The following is a 16,883-nucleotide window of genomic DNA, read 5'->3' as shown; positions in this document are numbered from 1 at the left end:
ATTTGAAATATAAAAAAATAAATCTATTTTTTTATTTTTTTTATTGTCTGAAAGTTGTTTTCCATATACAATCCCAAAGTCATTTTTTTTCTTTACAAAAAGATTTTCAGATTATATAATTGGAAGTCAAAAGGACTTTCAAACTGTATAATTTTAAAGTAAAAAATACTCATGAATGTTCATTCTGCAAGCTATTGTTTTCTTGAAAGAACTTTTAGATCCTAAGATTTGAAAGTTATTTGGTTTTTAAATTATACAATTTGAATATTATATTTTAGTTTCAAGCTATGTAATTCGGAAGCCTTTTTTCTTTTTAACCCTCTTGATTTTTGGAATTTATTTTTTACTTTTAGAGTACATAATATGAAAGTCATTTTTAACTTTCAAATTAAATTATACAATTTTAAAAAATAAAAATAATTTTTTTATGGGGTGCAAGGAGAAATTTATGAAGGTGTGGGAAGAAGATGTATCTTATTTAAAATTTTACTATTGTGCTTTTTTATCCGTTGATTATATGTCCAAATAAGGTATAGAGTAAATCGAGTGATGATATTCTAATTCTTGATGATTTCTTCTACAAATACCATTGGTCTTCCTTTTAATTATAATCTTGGTACTCTTTATGTTAATTTTCAGAAATGAAGAGATAACAAAAACCGAAAATAATTTTCAGAATCAAGGTAAGTTCAAAATTATCAGCTTTACTTTTTAAATTTTGTTTGTATCTTAATGTTATGTTATAGTTGTGTTTATTTTTTTAGCATGAACAGCGATTTCTATATATTTTTGGAAGATTAATATAATTTGATAATTCCTTTGAAAATAAATATTTTTAATTTTTATAGATTAAATCTTATTACATTAGTAATATATTTATTTTCTTTTTCAGCATAACATTTATAAGACATAAATTATTTTTATTATTTTTTTATATTTCTCATACAATTATAAATGTGCAACATTTATGCCATTTTAAAATTTATTCATACATACACACAAATCATAAACACATGATTTATTTGGGAATATCAATTAAGATATACGAAGTAAAAATATTAAAAAGTAAATTTTCTCTTTTGTTAATAGTTTTTCTTTTGCTTTTGATTCAATCTAATTTACATGGTTGAATAAGTCAAACGTGATTATATGATTAAATATATATTTATAGTCCTTAAACTTAAGATATAAAATAATAATTTATTTATATTTAAAATTTTGAAATATTTTGATTTTTAAAATTTTAAAAATAAATTGATACAGTATTTTTAATTTAATGAGATTAACTTTTTCATATGTTAAATTATGTTAGATATACTAACATTTGAATTATAAAGTATTAAATGTTGTAAACAAGTTAAATATAAGCATGAAACGACACATGTTCATTAAATTTAACTCTAGATTTTAATGACTATATGATAGCAGCCTTTTAGTTAAGTTAGGCCAAAACTAGAACACAAGCTATGGTGATAGTCTAAAGGTGAGATGGTGCAGAAGCTATTGATGATTTTAGGTGAAGGCTCGTGACTTGTGATGTTGTGTATGGTAAAAGAATTTGAGTGGAAGATGCTCTTAAAGAGGTTAGGTCAACTCTTCAAGAAAGGTGATTAGAAAAAACTATGGGATGCTCCAGCGTTGATTTTAGAGACTAATAGAAAGACTTAATATTTTGGCAGCATTTCATTAATAATTTCAAAGTAAGAATACAAGGGTAGAGACACATTTATTTATAGACTAAGTGTGTCTCTAAAATGTAGAAGCAAAATTCTAAAAACACTACCTTGACCTGACTTAGAGACAAAGACAAAATTTCTTTCCAATAGGAGGAGGACATGTAGTCACTGTTTATGGATAATCCTCTCTGTTCCTAGAGTGGAATCTGGCTAATAACTATGAGAAAACTTGTCCAATGTGAGCATGACACACGACCACTCTCACATGGAAATGTCCTACACACTCTTGTTTACCAAGCTAGGTTAAAACTTTGACCACGTTATTAACATAAGCTCATGGACGTCCACTTTAGGTTAATAATGGGCCTTGACATTTGTTGATCCAAGTGGTCTAGAAATCCTCTATTACTCGGTTCAGAATACATGATCAAAATAAATCTTATACTATCCAAAATATAAAGTTTAAATTATTCACACTCTACTAGAAGCTCCATAATGATTCAAGATGGCTCAATAGAAATAGTTTATATCCATATTCCACGAATAACTTCAACTTTTCATCACTATATTTATTATTTTTAAAATTTAATAACTCAAACTATATTAAATATTAAATATAGATAGACAATAATTCCAGGATTAAAAACATATTTAATTTTTGTTCCATATAGGTAATACAATTTGAATCATTAATCTATTTTATAATATGAAATAACGTGAGAAAATATGTACTCAATATCTTTAACTATGTTATGAAATAAACTATAATATATTAAGAGGAGATGCGTACCCAAAGTTATTAAAAGAGTGTTATTTCGCACTATTGATATTAGTTTAAGAAAAACAAAATTCATTCTAACATAACTACATAATATATAATACACATTTACTAGATATGTATGAACGCTCTGTGATAAGATAATCAAAAGTTAACTTGTAGAATTCAATAATTAAAAAATTGTCATGAACTTCTATAAACATTAAGTCAACAGTGGAAACAATAATGAAATAATAAATTTAAAGAATAATAAGTATGTGATTGTATTTAATATATATTTATCAGAACTGTTGATTTTTTATTTATTTTGACATTAAAATACTTTTTAAAAATAATTTAAGTTTGAGTGAATAAACAGATATTTAGAATGAACTATGACAAAAGTGAGCATTCAAACTTTTATGACATATATAACATAGTAAATAGTTGAATTCGATTCCTAACTGAAACATTAGATAATGTCCTCTCGTTTATATTTTAAGATGATTTTTCACTTTGAGTCTAATAATTTAGAAGGTATTCATATTTAATGGAATGCATGAATGTGTGAATGATAGTAGGATAAGTTTCCAAGTGATATTTCGTATTCATATTTAGCTTAATGGGATACTATGAGACAGAATTACAAGACAACTGAAAATGACATATCAAATGTTTCAAGAGATGTAAAAGATAGTTCCAACCATCAAAGTGTCAACACTGTCCGGGTGACTAAGTAANAAGTGCTCTCAATTTACAGCTCCCTGAAATGCTTCTTATGGATGTCCAAATTTGCAAATCATTAAGGATGATGATTTATAACAATCAAGTGGGTGAATGATAGTAGAAGTTAGTATCAAGCTCGATCAAGTGACCTGCTGACTTCTTAGTTCGTGTTTAATATGCAGACAGAAAATTTTTCTATCGTGTATGAAGTGGAAGGAAGTTGCATTCAGCGGCACTATGTGAATAAGGATTTTGAGGATAGGTTTGTCTTGTTTCAGTCCAAGTTAAAAATTTTGGTAGATTTATCCGTTTTATACTTTGTTCCTCTGTTTGTGTGTGCAGTTTTATCTTGTCAAGAGCGCACAGATATAGATTACAATGCTATTACACTGATCAAGGTGTTCGTCCTACTTCTATGAGATAATGGTGTCTGTCTATCCTTTGGTTTGTGTCAAATATTCGTTCTTGATATTTTTATGTTACTTTTTTTTTGAACTCGCTGTGAGCAGGTTTGTTAGATGACATATTCAATATATCACAATATTGGAGATCTCGTAAGTACTCTCAGCCAAACTCCTGGCTTGAAAGTTGGTTAAGAAGAGAAATTCAAGCACTTATCCAGGTTAGTAAACTTATCAGATTAGTGGTTTGTTGGTGCATTATCTCTCAGGCCTTGACACTGGAAAATATCCAGTAACAGTGTGATTTATCTGCTACACGTATATTGATTCACATTTACGTTTTCTTTAGTGCTATTGTATGTATGTGCTTAATAATCATTGGTGAAATTTCTGATTCTTTCAAATCCTTCCCTCTCTGTCTTTTAATCAGTTTTTCTTGGGGAGGGAGGAAAACGGGAGTGGGGGTTGCTATAGTAATTGCATAGGTGTCTTAAATCTTGACTTAAACCTGCTTTTTCTAATCTAAAGGAGGAGGATGTTGACATCATTGTGCACCATATAATTGGCGTGGTCAAAGCAGCATTATATACAAGGTAAGTTTCTTTGTGCATTTTGAGTGCGGAAAACATGGATGGTGACTAGTAATAACTCTTGAATTACAGAAGAGAGCAGAAGTCACTCGTGATTGCACCCGAAAAGAAACAGGAAGAGTTCAAGATGTCAGTCTCTGAAGCTGCAAGGCGATTTCTGGCTGCAAGAACGGACAGATTTGTATATGAGATTCAACTATTTCTTGCTTCAGGAATGAACATTGAAGCTTATGATGCTGTGTACGTACAACGTTTAGGTTGGAGCTCTCCCGGGATAAATACTGAGGTTTCTCACAGTGCATTAGTTGATCGCACAACTGCGATTCCATACCTATACATATTTGATGGTGATCCTGATGAAAATGAGTAGATTATTTGTTCTGTTATTCTCATGTATTTGCTGTAATTTCTTCCTGAATAGCATAGGAAAATTTTTTTCACACTTCAATGAGTGGTATTGATCCTGTTCAGTTACCGCAGAAGGTGCCATTCTCCACCCAAGAGTGTAAAGTTGTTTAACACATGTTTGTTGTTAGTATAACAATTTCCATAGTCTAATTTTATGAAGTTGTAACGAAACAGGGGAGGCTCCTTTTCCAGCATGTTAAAAGCTTGATTTTTTAAGCATATAAGCTAACAACATTTGCACACTTTCAAAAATTAATAAATAAAGAAAGCATGTACACATTTGATTATTTGGTTTAATGTATCATATGAGGTGTTACCCAATGGTGTGTGAAACATGTTATCTCCACTGTGCGATACGCCATAAATCAATAAAACAAAAAAAGAAAAGTTGACTGCTGGAAACACTAAGAAAAGTAATGATCGATAGGAATACATAAATTAATCAACACGAATAAATGGTGCGAGAAATTTAAAATGAAGTGAATAAAGTGCGTAGGTTTCAACAATCTTGCAGTTGGAAAAACTAAAAACTATGGAGGATAATAGTATAAATGAATGAATGATGCCAGAAGTGAAAACTAAAATAAAATGGTTTTTAAACTTGAAGTAGAAAAGTGGACAAGGTGTACAAGAAAATGAATGAATGAATGGTGTGGAAAATAAAATATACTAAATGGTTGGTTAGTAGAAAAGAAATGTTGTGCGACTGGTATTTGGATTGACCAATCAAAGTTTAGCCTTATCTTTACAAGAATCGTGGAGTAAAACACAATGCTATGAAATTTATTCTGACTTGAGATGCTCTTTAATTTATTAGCATTACCATCCATTAGTGGTTTGTAAACGTGAGAGAGGAACTTACAACAGGAATGGAGACAGCTTCAGATGACTACGGAGCATTCATGGAGAAATTCACTTTACCACCAAATTCTGTTCCCGATCTTCCGCTCAATTCACTCACCTTTGCTATTAAAGAGATGTATGTATTTTTCCTTTCGAGCCACAACATTTCTGTTGTCAAAAATCCACTTTTTCTGCAAGTTGAACTTGAAGGAGGTTTTTGTGTCGAACAACAGATTTGACGTGGAAGGATATGTGACCGGCTTCGGAAATCCTGACTGGGCAAGGACTCATCCGGTGGCCACTTCTACTGCTCCAACAGTTTTGGCTCTTCTCGGAGCAGGTGCCACTTGTGTTGGTAAAACTGTCATGGATGAAATGGCTTACAGGTTCGGTTTTTTTTGCTCATATTTTTGCTCATTCCAAAACCCATAGGGATCTATCCTGTAGTTCCCAACAACATTTAATGATGTGCCTACTTAGTAGAAATTGAATGCTTAATGAAAACCTTTTAAGAGTATTCAGTAATATTTATGGAATTCTTTATACAAGTAACTTTTATAGCATTCACCACAAAACTTAGTTCGTTGAATACTGGATTCCAACATCCCTTCTGCATACCACCAATAGAGGGCTACCGGAGTTGCAGAACCTTTTAAACTAATACAAAATAGGGTGTAAAACATGCAACATTGAAGAAGAAAATCACATAAGCTCGAGTTTTTTCAGATGATTGGGAGAGGAGTCTCACTACCCAGATTTTTCGAAGATAGTGAGGGAAAAAAACAAAGGAAATATGAGAAACTTTATAACAAGAATTACCTTCTTTTATGACTAGCTTTAATGTTCAAAGGGTGACTATTATCTACCATTTTTGTGTAGACTGATTTGTTAGGATAAATCTTAGAGTTGGAAGTAATATAACTTTCTTAGCTTTCAGTCACTATGTAGATCATATGGAAAGGACAAGGTTCCCCAATAATTAAGATGTCTCAAAAAGTACGCAAGTAAGGTTGCACTTCATTTAAATGGATAATTTCTCACTTCTGTTCATTTTTATTGAGCTTTCACCTTATAAAATATGACTGATTATTTGTATTTTTTGTCTCGGATATGTGCATATTTTGAACACCATATTTCTTCTACTCACATGACCGAGTACTCTTTTGTGGCAGTATAAACGGGGAGAATATACATTATGGCACGCCTAGAAATCCTTGTTCAGCAGACCGAGTTCCTGGAGGATCTTCTAGTGGCTCTGCTGTTGCAGTTGGTGCAAAGCTTGTTGATTTCTCATTGGGTGATTTATTCTTCCCTTCCATCGGTCATTTTTTGTCAAAATTTTGTCAATAATTTCAAGTGCTGATACGTTTTCCTCAAGAGTGAGCTATTCTTGTTTTCCGTTGAGTATCATTTTGGCATCATTTGATTAATACTTGGAATGGTCTTATTAATCATAGGAACTGACACCGGAGGGAGTGTAAGAGTGCCCGCATCATACTGCGGGATTTTTGGTTTTCGTCCTTCTCATGGTGCTATCCCAGTATCAGGAGTTATCCCTATGGCACAAAGTTTTGACACTGTGGGTAATAATCCATTAACTTGATGACTGTGTTAAATCTCTACATTTCATGATTTTTATTTTAAAGCCTAAACGTATCATAATGAAAATGTGATTAGATAGTCTCGAGGGGAGTTAGTTATCAGTTTCTCTTAAACTTTACAATGAATAAGTTTCTTTATTCAATCCCGTGCTCTGAAATTTACATAAGAATTTATGTAAAATATTTACCTCACGGTTCTAGTACTTGTTTTTCTCTACTTATCTGGTTAAAAGGTATTCATGATATATAGCAATACGAAGTTAGCTATGAATTTTTTCCTCCAAATTTTTAGTTTGAATTTTCCCTTTTCTACATTTCATCTCCTAGTGATATGGTGTACAAGTAGTGGTGTTGAAATTATAGCTCCACCAGCTGTTGAGCGCTTCTTCTCGGTACTCATTTTCTTGTTCCTCATCTTCATCTTTACATCTAGGATGGTTTGCCAGGGATCCAATGATTTTGAGCAAAGTAGGTGGTGTAATTCTACAATTGCCAGAAGTAGCACCAGTCAGACCTTCTTGCTTCATCATTGCAAAGGACTGCTTCCAGCTTTCATTCATTCCATATGATGTAGTTACACAAACTGTCGTGAAAGCAGTAGAGAAGTTATATGGAGGTGAATGATCAGATAGATCCGTTGCTGTCAATTCAATGTTATTAATTGTTAATTATAAAGCAAAAGATTCCAAGATATAAATTCTAAATTAATAGGAATTCTTGTTCTACCCCTTTTAGTTTAGTTATAAATCTATTTGTGGTTTCATCCCACTAACGATGTATGATATGCATTTTGGAAAAAGTTTATTTTACCAAGTGAGAAGGTTTTTTGTTGTATCCACTATTGCAGGGGATGTATTAAAGCAGGAAATCCTTGGAGACTATGTGAAGACCAATGTTCCAAGTTTGAAACATTTCATGAGTAAAGAGAATACAGACCAAATATTTAACATTCCATCACTGTCTGCACTTTCAAGTGCCATGCGGTTACTTCAAAGGTATAGCTCACCATTAATCCCTAGTCTTCAGTAAAGATAATTATAATTTTCTAGCGGATTGTGGATTGCCTTAGATTGAAACTTGATTCTAGCTTTATTTTTCACTTGTAATGTAGGTATGAATTTAAGAATAACCATGGTGAATGGATCACAGCAGTCCAACCAGATTTAGGTCCTGGAATCTCAGAACGTGTATCAGATGCCTTAAGGACAACAGGGGAGAACATTGATACCTGTTATTCGGTAAAAAGAGAACTGCACGATGCCCTTGCTGCTCTTCTTGGGGTATTCTTCCTCTTAATTTACTGATAATCAGCATATTTCAACATACGAACATGAATTATATTTTAATCAAACCATATAGATATATGTGTGTGCATATTATATGCATAAGCCATTCTGTCTGGCATAGATTCTCTCTTTAAGTCTTCACTAAAGGAAGCCTTTATTTTTTGCCCATTGAGAAATAATTTCAAACATGCTTGTTATTAATCGTGGAGCAATTTTTTTGAAATACTATTTGAAACCCTTCTGATTTTCAGCAAACCTTTTCATTTGTCAGAAGTAAAAATTATCTGTACTTTTCTTTTATATCCTCTAGCTGGACTGTGTTTGTTTTCGAAACAACTCATTCCACAATGAAGATTATAGATTCTCCCTCTTAATCTCTTTTGTAAAAATAAAGGAGTGTAGTCATTAAGCAACACTTATTTTTGTAAGCTTTCCTTTTGTATAAGTTACTATAATACTGTGTTAGAAAATTTCAGGATTTTGGTGTTCTCATGATCCCCACAGTTCCAGGGCCTCCCCCAAAACTTCAAACAAATACGTCTGAATTAGAAATCTTTCGTGCAAGGGCTTTTAGCCTGCTGTCCATTGCTGGAGTATCTGGATTTTGCCAGGTTGTCCCTTTCTCTAGTGTTTATGAAGCACTTGGACTCATATTTTCCTTAATCAATTAAGCTTCATGTCAGAATGTTATAACAATGTGGTATTTCCTGACATTGTGTAGGTAAGCATACCACTAGGGATGTATAATAATCTTCCCCTATCAATTTCTCTGGTTGCCAGACATGGTGCAGATAAATTTTTGCTTCACCTTGTTGAGAGTCTTTATGCTAGCATCAAAGAATAGAAAGCAGCATAGCAGAGAGCATCAGTTACTGATATAGATGTAAGTTCTACGTTTTTACCATAACTGAGAAAAAGAAATTTATGGAAGCTTTGAGATCTCTGTGCCGTCACATTTTAGTCCCTCTTTTTTATGTACTTGTTGGAACAATGAAAGTCAGCGATAAACTAGATATTTTCTGTTTTTTTCTGTGTCTACACGTATATTCTTAGGCTTATGCGCAATAATATGTTTCCCATCTTTTGCAGATGCTTTCAGTATGGATACCAATGTCAAAGCTGGGAGAGAAGCAGAACCTGAACAATGGACATAAATCAAAGAAGGGAAATTGTGTAAGGAAATTCATGCTTATCTGAGTCCTGTTTCATTCGGATGTTATAAAGTTCAATCATTCCTTAAGTCATTGGCTATGAAAGCAAATAAAGTCGCATTGAAATTGATTGTAATTCAATAGTACTATATCATGTTAACAAATAATCAGTTGTTGTTGATGCATTTGATATTCAGCTGTGTCAGCCTTAGAGAAATTAGTTTAATGGGAACCTCACCTCACAGGCACACGTGAAGAGCAACATCCATTTATCACACACCAACACTTCTCCCTTCTCTTCTTGAATTTGGCTGGCGTGTCATCAAATATGAAGTTAACATTATAGTTATATTACAGCTCAATCCACTGCCAAACCCCTTTTAGGTATTTTAATAACTTTTACTTTCAAAACTAAAAAAAAACCTCTCAAACACCTGGAAAAAAATCAGACGATGATTCAATATATGCGGAATTACAGTAGAGATGACAGAAAAGGTAAGAGATGAAAGAAAAGGTTAGAGTAAGAGATGAAAGAGAAAAGATTGAGAAGGATGAGAGAGGTGAATAAGGATTTGGAGTTTTTTTTAGTTTTGAGAATGAAACTTAGAATCCAAGGATATTTTTGTCTCTACTAAAATCTGATACACATTGTTAAGGTATTATTGTTAAGGTATTTTTGTCTAATAAGGTATTTTTGTCTAATAATGTATAAGAGTATTTGTCTAAGAGTATTTTTATCTACTAAAATCTGATAGACATTGTTAAATTAAAATATACTAACTGAAATAAATAAATAAATATATATATATATATATATATATATATATATATATATATATATATATATATCCAATCCATTTGTTTAAGAAAAATTCAATTTAGGAGTGGAATTGGAAGGCGCAGAAATTTGTTGTGATTAATCATATCGTGGTCCTGATCTTCAAGTTGTTGGTATAATTAACTAAACTCTTCCAAAAACTAGAAAGACTTGAATTTACTGAGAGTGTCCATTTTATGACTCTTTTTTTTGTAATCTTAGCATAGGATGTCTCTGTCGTCTTGTGATGAAGAGGAATCAAGAAAGTTCTATTATCATTCATTTCTGTAACTTTGAGCCTCTGATATGTCTTCTTAGTTATTTGTTAAACTCAATTAAGTAGAATGTCACACGCACTTATAACCAGACACATATACACCTTAACACATACCGAACTTTATTGCATGATTTTACTCTTCGTATTTCTCTACAAAGACTTATTTTATTCAGCTAACACCCCCACCTCGAACAGTGAAGAGAGAAGCTGATTCACACAAAAACGTAACACCGTACTATTAGAGTATCACTGATGCAGTTTAACCATTGACAATAGTTCCACCTGAAAATGCACATGCAATGTTAATTAGTAAGTCAACCAGAGTGTAGTAGTATATAAAGTACTATATAACCATAAGCAGTGTTACCATTGGGGTGAAGGACTTGTCCAGTTATGTAAGAGGAGCACGAGTTGGAAGCAAGAAAAACAAAAGATGGTGCAACCTCAATAGGCTGACCAGCTCTCTTCATTGGAACTTCACCTCCAAATTCTGCAGTTTCTTCCTCCTTGAAAGATGCCGGTATCAGTGGAGTCCAAATGGGTCCTGGAGCCACCCCATTTACCCGAATTCCCTTGCTAACCAGCTGAAGGGACAGTCCCCTCGTAAAGGCCACAATTGCTCCCTTGGTTGAAGTGTAATCCAGTAGTTTCGAATTCCCCTTGTATGCATTCACTGATGTCGTGTTGATTATGCTGCTTCCTTCCTTCATGTGCTTCAAAGCATGCCTAAATAAAACAAAAACACATCATTTCATGTTTTCTATCACATCATTTATCATTCATGATTCACGATTTTACCTGGCCATGAAGAAATAGGCAAAGATATTGGTTCGAAAGACCCTCTCAAGCCTAGGCTCATCTATATCCTCCACAGTTCCACACTCGTATTGCTCAGCTGCATTGTTGACCAGAATGTCAATACGACCAAAAGCACTCACCACCTCGTCAACCACCCTCTTGCAATTCTCATCATAACCCAAATCAGTCGGTATGGCAATTGGATCCTTGGCATCCGCAGTCTTGGCCCTCTTTATCATCTCCAGGGTCTCCTTTGCATCCTTGTCCTCACTCCCCTTCACATACGTGAAGGCCACAGTAGCACCTTCTAACGAAAACAAGTTACTCACAGCTCGTCCTATCCCAGAATCACCACCAGTAATTAATGCAATCTTCCCCTGAAAAAGGAAATCCAATTTTCTACACAGAATGAATAGCAGTGACACCAAACAAACAAAACGCAACGTGCATGCATGCGTGCACCATCTTTTCTAAACTAAAAAATTAACAGGAAACAATAAGGTTTTGCTGTGTGTCTACTTGGAGTTTATTGGAAGGCTTGTAGTCAGGGCTGGTGAATTGGGGTGGTGGAGTCATAAGATGTTCCTTGCCGGGCTGTGTTTTTTGCTGCTGAGGGGGAATTTCTGTTGACCGGAAGCCATTGTTGGAAAGAAGTTTTGGAAGAAAGTTGATGATAATGAAAGATGGATGAATATATATAAAGGATTGGATTTGAAGGTGGGAAGAGGTGAGGATGATGTGTTGATCAAAAGGGGTTTGAACATGCAACGTGGTGAAGAGTGGCACAAGGAGGTGTTCACGTGTCCTTTTATTCGCATGCACTGGACCCGTCTGAGGAAACGGACATTCTCGACCAACACACTACGTCTTCTTTTATGTTTTTAATCCACTTTTTTTTTCTTTCATATTATTTGATATATGTTTTTACATATTTAAAGCAACTTTTCATTTCTTTTTCTAATAATTTTACTAACAAAATTGCTTTAAAAGGAACTATACTAAATGTATGATGGGTTTAATTAAATTATAATTTAATAGATTTCATGATATTAATATATATTTCACTATCACTTACCAATTTAGGATTTATTTGCGTTTCGTTCGAGAGCTTTCGACATAGAATTTATTGAGACAAATTTATTTAGTTGGAAAGGAAAATTCTAATTTCTAGACAAATTAATCTCATACCCTATTCTAACAATAATAATATATATATTAGTTTATATAAAAATATGAAAAAAATTAGAATTGGAATATTAATATATTGAATTGTTAAGTGATTGTATTTTTTTGAAAAATAATTGATGGACATTCAAAATATAAATTTGATATATACCTTAAAAAAAGATAAATTATAGATGTACGGGTGTGATAAAGAGAAAGATAAAAATAAAATAAATAAATATTTAATATATGTGTATAAAATAGAAGTGTATGTATAGATATATAATTTTTTTAAAATACTAAATATATAAAATATATTAAACCTATCAAGAATATATTTTAAAATATATACTAATCTATGATTACAAAATTTGGAAGTCCAAAGCCTTATATTACCACTAAGATCAGCCTCTTAGTATGTGCATGACTGTGAGTATTTTTTTAAAAGAGGTATTGGGCAAAAGCACTAAAATAGTGATTTTTTTTCTTTCAAACTTGCCTAAATGGATAGTTTTGAAAAATAGTTATAAAAATGAGCAAGTCGTCTTAACATAATATAATTTTATTGAATAAGTTATTTTAGAGTAACACATTTTAGTATTTAACGTAGAATATTTTTAAATTTAAGTCTTAGTAAGGTAACACAATAAATTGTATTTTAAATTGAAGTCACTTTAATGTAATATGATTTTAATTTAATTTTGATAGAAGATATATCATATTAGAACTACTTCAAATTTGAAAATGTTTTGTTCTAAAGTTGTATCAGTTTCACACGACTTTTCACAAAAATCTATTATCTTGATATGATTTGTTCAATTTCACAATTTTTTAAAATTATTTATTTTGATAATTATTGAAAAAATTATACCAAAATGGTGCTTTTGCAGAGATATTAACACATCATTTTTTTTCATAAAAAAGGTAATATCATATTTTCATAAGAAAAGGAAATATGATCTTTTGACAATTTCTTAAATTTTTTTCATTTGTTTGATAAAAACTCAAAATTATTATAATTGTACGGCTCGTCAACAAGTTGTCCGAGAGATTAATTAGTTTATGATATTTAGCTTTGGAGGTCTTGTATACAGTATATATGGTTAATCATTAGTTAACCAAATGTGGTATTTTTATCTTATTAATCTAGTAAGGGAGAAGACATTTTTATTAGAAAAATCGAATGGTCAGAATGGAATGACTTAAAAGAAAAGATCGTTCTAATTAAATTCTTTAACCAGATTAGTGAAATTTGAGTTTGTAATTAGGTCAACAATGATAAAAAAAAGCCTATTATAAAAACTGTAAATATAGATTCAAGATAAAATAATAAACTGTGCATTAATTATACATTTATAATTTTTCCATTCAAACAAAGTGACTCTATAGTATCGAAAAATCTTTTATAAATATCTCTCAATCGATTAACAGAAAATAAGTTGGAATAAAGAGAAAAGGACAATCAACCCTTAAAAAAGATTTCACGGACCCAATTTTTTGAAACAATAATGATATCTTGTAAACTATTTGTATTATAAATTCAATTAAGATAAAGATAAAATTATATGATTAGTTATTTATTATTTTTAATATTTTTGAACAGTGAAACTTTTGGATATATCATAATAAATTTTAAAGATCAGACTTTTGTATTTGTTACGATTTTGTTTTGATAGATTTTTTTAAGAAGAATCATTGAAAAAAAAAATTAAAAATAGATCTGAGTCAAATTTACGTAAAAAGAACATTTAAAAACATAAACTTTTGAAATTTTTTTCTTACATGATTCCGAACATTTTATCTTCTTAAATTTATTCTTGACATAATAATAAAAGATAAAAAATAAACTACATACTTAAAATAATTTGTGGTGAAAGCTCAAGGATAATAAATCATTACAAAAGCATACTAAAAGAGATCAAATAAAAAAATAAACACATTTATTTATTTTTCTTTATTTTCTTATTCACTAATTTGATAATGTGATAAGACGTGAGCAGATATATGGACCTACGTTGAGCATTGTACACAAGAGAAAATTATGCATTCGGAATTTGATTAGAATGAAAAAAGCAAAAACTTTCCAAATCATGGATGCCTATCTTGTAAATACCACTTTTCCCAGAAGCAAAAAAGAATAATTGCACGTCAGAAGCAAGGTAGCAGAAAAAGTAAGGAAGAACTCCCTCTCTCTAATAAAGCATAAGGAATCATCCAACCATCACACACTCCTTTACTCATTCTATTTCTCTTAAATACCTCTCCATACATAATTTATACAACTTTACCTTAATTATTTTATATTTTTATTTCGAACTTAATTAAAACATATATTCCATAATTTCATGTATTATATGTGGCCGAAGTCAATAATAAGATATCTTTTATTAGATATTTAGTACTAGATAATCTGCATCCATTGCTATGCCAATATACCGTCATTCAAAAAGGAATCAAGAAGGCTTGGACGACAAGTATCAATAACGAAGAGTTTGTTAAACGAAAAAAAGGCTATACAGAGTAAGTTCAGTTCTGTTCCACGATAACATGTCACATTTTCTAAGAATTAAAATGTCTATCCAAATTCAATAAAGAAAACATGGTATTTCTGCATTTAGTTGGTAATTCCACAATTTCTGTAGTGTTATGTTATTGAATCTTTTCATTCTTATTCCATTCTCCTCGTCAAAGTCTCTTTTTTTACCTCTTTGTAATTCTACAGTTTTTTTTATATTTATAAATACATGTTTTCACAACAGTCTATCATAATCACATGAACACATTGTTACACACACTTCTCGTGAGACCATTCTCCTTGTGTTTTTTCCATCAATTCAATCATGCTCTCTTTCAATGTTGGTCTTTACCTTCTCATTGCCTCTCTCGTTGTCTTCCACCTGCTTCCCAGTCCAGTGGCCTGTGATGGTAAGTAAATCTCGTTAATCAAGCGAGAGAAATCACTACGTGTTGTGACATTTCTCATGTTACTGATGATTGATTTGTGTGGCTTCCACTGCAGACAAGGAGAAGGATCTGCTTCATGACATCAACACTTACAGAAAAATTTTGAACCTTCCTGTTCTGGATGAGAATAAGAAGGCTTCTTGCTTAGCTGAGGAGATTGCAGAAGATCTAGGAGAAGTGCACTGTGAAGTCTTTCGTGACTACTACCCGACGCCTGGTAATAACTCAAAAATTCCCAACTTTCAAAAGAGCATAGACAAATGCAACATCAACATCAACACCACCACAGAAGGGGTCGTCATGCCTCTCTGCGTCCCCAAGTTGAACTCCGATGACCTGTTTTCCAACTACACCAAATTCAATCGCTTCACCAAGTACCTCAATAATTCCAAGTATAAGTCTGCAGGTCTTGGCTCCGAAGATGATTGGATGGTTTTTATTGTCGCCACCAACGCTACTTCTGGAGATTTCTCCTCTGCATCTTCTTCTCTGCTTCCTCACTTCCTCATGCCAGCATTCTTCTTCGCCACGCTTCTTCTCTTCTTCAAGTAAATCCGTTTATTCGCTCCAATTTTCTTTTCCCCTTTCTTTATTTATTTCTCTAATTTTCCATAATTTGCATGTGAGAACATCACCATTCACGTGCTTGTAACTGTAATTCATCATGTATATTGGTATCTCAAATGTTGTTCTTCGGTTGAAATTTGGGTAAAAATTAGAATGTTTATCAACATATAAAAATGAAAATCTTACTTGGATTTTGAATTCCACGTAATATCAATTTATTTATGTAAAATGAAAATCTATTATTTTATTATTGTTAGATTTTGAATTTGACATAATATCAATTTATTTTATTTATGTACAGAGCCTGAGGACAGAATGATCCAATTGGTGGGTCTTAAACAACAAATGAGATTGATGATTATTTCCTTAAGTTAAAACATGATTATTAACATTTAGATTATAATTAGATTAATATTAATTTAAATAATAAGATAAGATAATTACATTGATTATGTATTTATTATTGAAACTATCGAATTCTTCCCAATATCAAAGTTATCAAAGTAAAAATTATGACCAACTAACATTTGGATGCACATTACTTAAAAGACTTATAATCGTGACTCTACATATCGAAACAATTTATATATGTTGAATTTATCTTTTATTCATGTTGTATTTATTAAATAAAATCTTCTAAAAATCATCAGTTTTCCTATTAATCTAAACATTTTAAAAGAAAAAAAAAAGGTTATTCAAACATGACGAAATAAATTGGTGAAATTTTTAAATGAATTATTAACTTTGTTGTGCAATATAGCATAAAAAAGTAGTGACTGTACGTTGAGGAGTTAATTTTAAGAGGATAAACAATAGTTTTCCAATAAATTAATGTTTATATGCTGAATTAGCGTAGC

General features: G+C 31.5%; 4 protein-coding genes across 5 annotated transcripts; 3 read left to right on the top strand and 1 right to left on the bottom strand.

The window, feature by feature from the left end:
* Positions 1–3,193: 3,193 nt before the first annotated feature.
* Positions 3,194–4,752, top strand: LOC148194527 (uncharacterized). 2 transcript variants are annotated; one of them, XM_088096788.1, is made up of 5 exons: positions 3,194–3,421; positions 3,502–3,557; positions 3,669–3,781; positions 4,089–4,153; positions 4,226–4,752. In XM_088096788.1, the coding sequence occupies exons 1-5, from the start codon at positions 3,336–3,338 to the stop codon at positions 4,518–4,520; spliced, it is 615 nt and encodes a 204-aa protein (XP_087952914.1). In that variant the 5' UTR covers positions 3,194–3,335; the 3' UTR covers positions 4,521–4,752. The 2 variants fall into 2 exon arrangements, with proteins under 2 accessions (XP_087952914.1, XP_087952913.1); XM_088096787.1 differs by having other exon boundaries at positions 3,200–3,421; positions 4,223–4,752.
* A 516-nt stretch (positions 4,753–5,268) lies between these two features.
* On the top strand, positions 5,269–9,631 carry LOC148194526 (amidase 1-like). Its single transcript, XM_088096786.1, has 10 exons — positions 5,269–5,537; positions 5,635–5,787; positions 6,574–6,698; positions 6,859–6,984; positions 7,436–7,618; positions 7,850–7,997; positions 8,114–8,282; positions 8,765–8,899; positions 9,010–9,171; positions 9,378–9,631. The coding sequence occupies exons 1-9, from the start codon at positions 5,428–5,430 to the stop codon at positions 9,130–9,132; spliced, it is 1,272 nt and encodes a 423-aa protein (XP_087952912.1). The 5' UTR covers positions 5,269–5,427; the 3' UTR covers positions 9,133–9,171; positions 9,378–9,631.
* Positions 9,632–10,630: 999 nt separating this feature from the next.
* On the bottom strand, positions 10,631–11,708 carry LOC148194525 (NADPH-dependent aldehyde reductase 1, chloroplastic-like). Its single transcript, XM_088095895.1, has 3 exons — positions 11,332–11,708; positions 10,901–11,259; positions 10,631–10,815 (listed from the first exon to the last, which is right to left on the bottom strand). Exons 1-3 carry the CDS (start codon positions 11,568–11,570, stop codon positions 10,793–10,795), a joined length of 621 nt encoding a protein of 206 aa, XP_087952021.1. The 5' UTR covers positions 11,571–11,708; the 3' UTR covers positions 10,631–10,792.
* Positions 11,709–15,021: 3,313 nt separating this feature from the next.
* LOC148194524 (putative GPI-anchored protein At3g06035) lies at positions 15,022–16,162 on the top strand. The gene is made up of 2 exons (XM_088095896.1): positions 15,022–15,420; positions 15,515–16,162. The coding sequence occupies exons 1-2, from the start codon at positions 15,336–15,338 to the stop codon at positions 16,009–16,011; spliced, it is 582 nt and encodes a 193-aa protein (XP_087952022.1). The 5' UTR covers positions 15,022–15,335; the 3' UTR covers positions 16,012–16,162.
* The last annotated feature ends 721 nt before the right edge of the window (positions 16,163–16,883 follow it).

This window comes from Vigna umbellata, chromosome 8, assembly GCF_029865625.1.
Source record: "Vigna umbellata cultivar VRB3 chromosome 8, Vumbellata_1.0, whole genome shotgun sequence".
NCBI lineage: Eukaryota > Viridiplantae > Streptophyta > Magnoliopsida > Fabales > Fabaceae > Vigna > Vigna umbellata.
The sequence above is the reverse complement of the archived record's forward strand: the minus strand, read 5'-3'. Positions and strand labels throughout refer to the sequence as shown.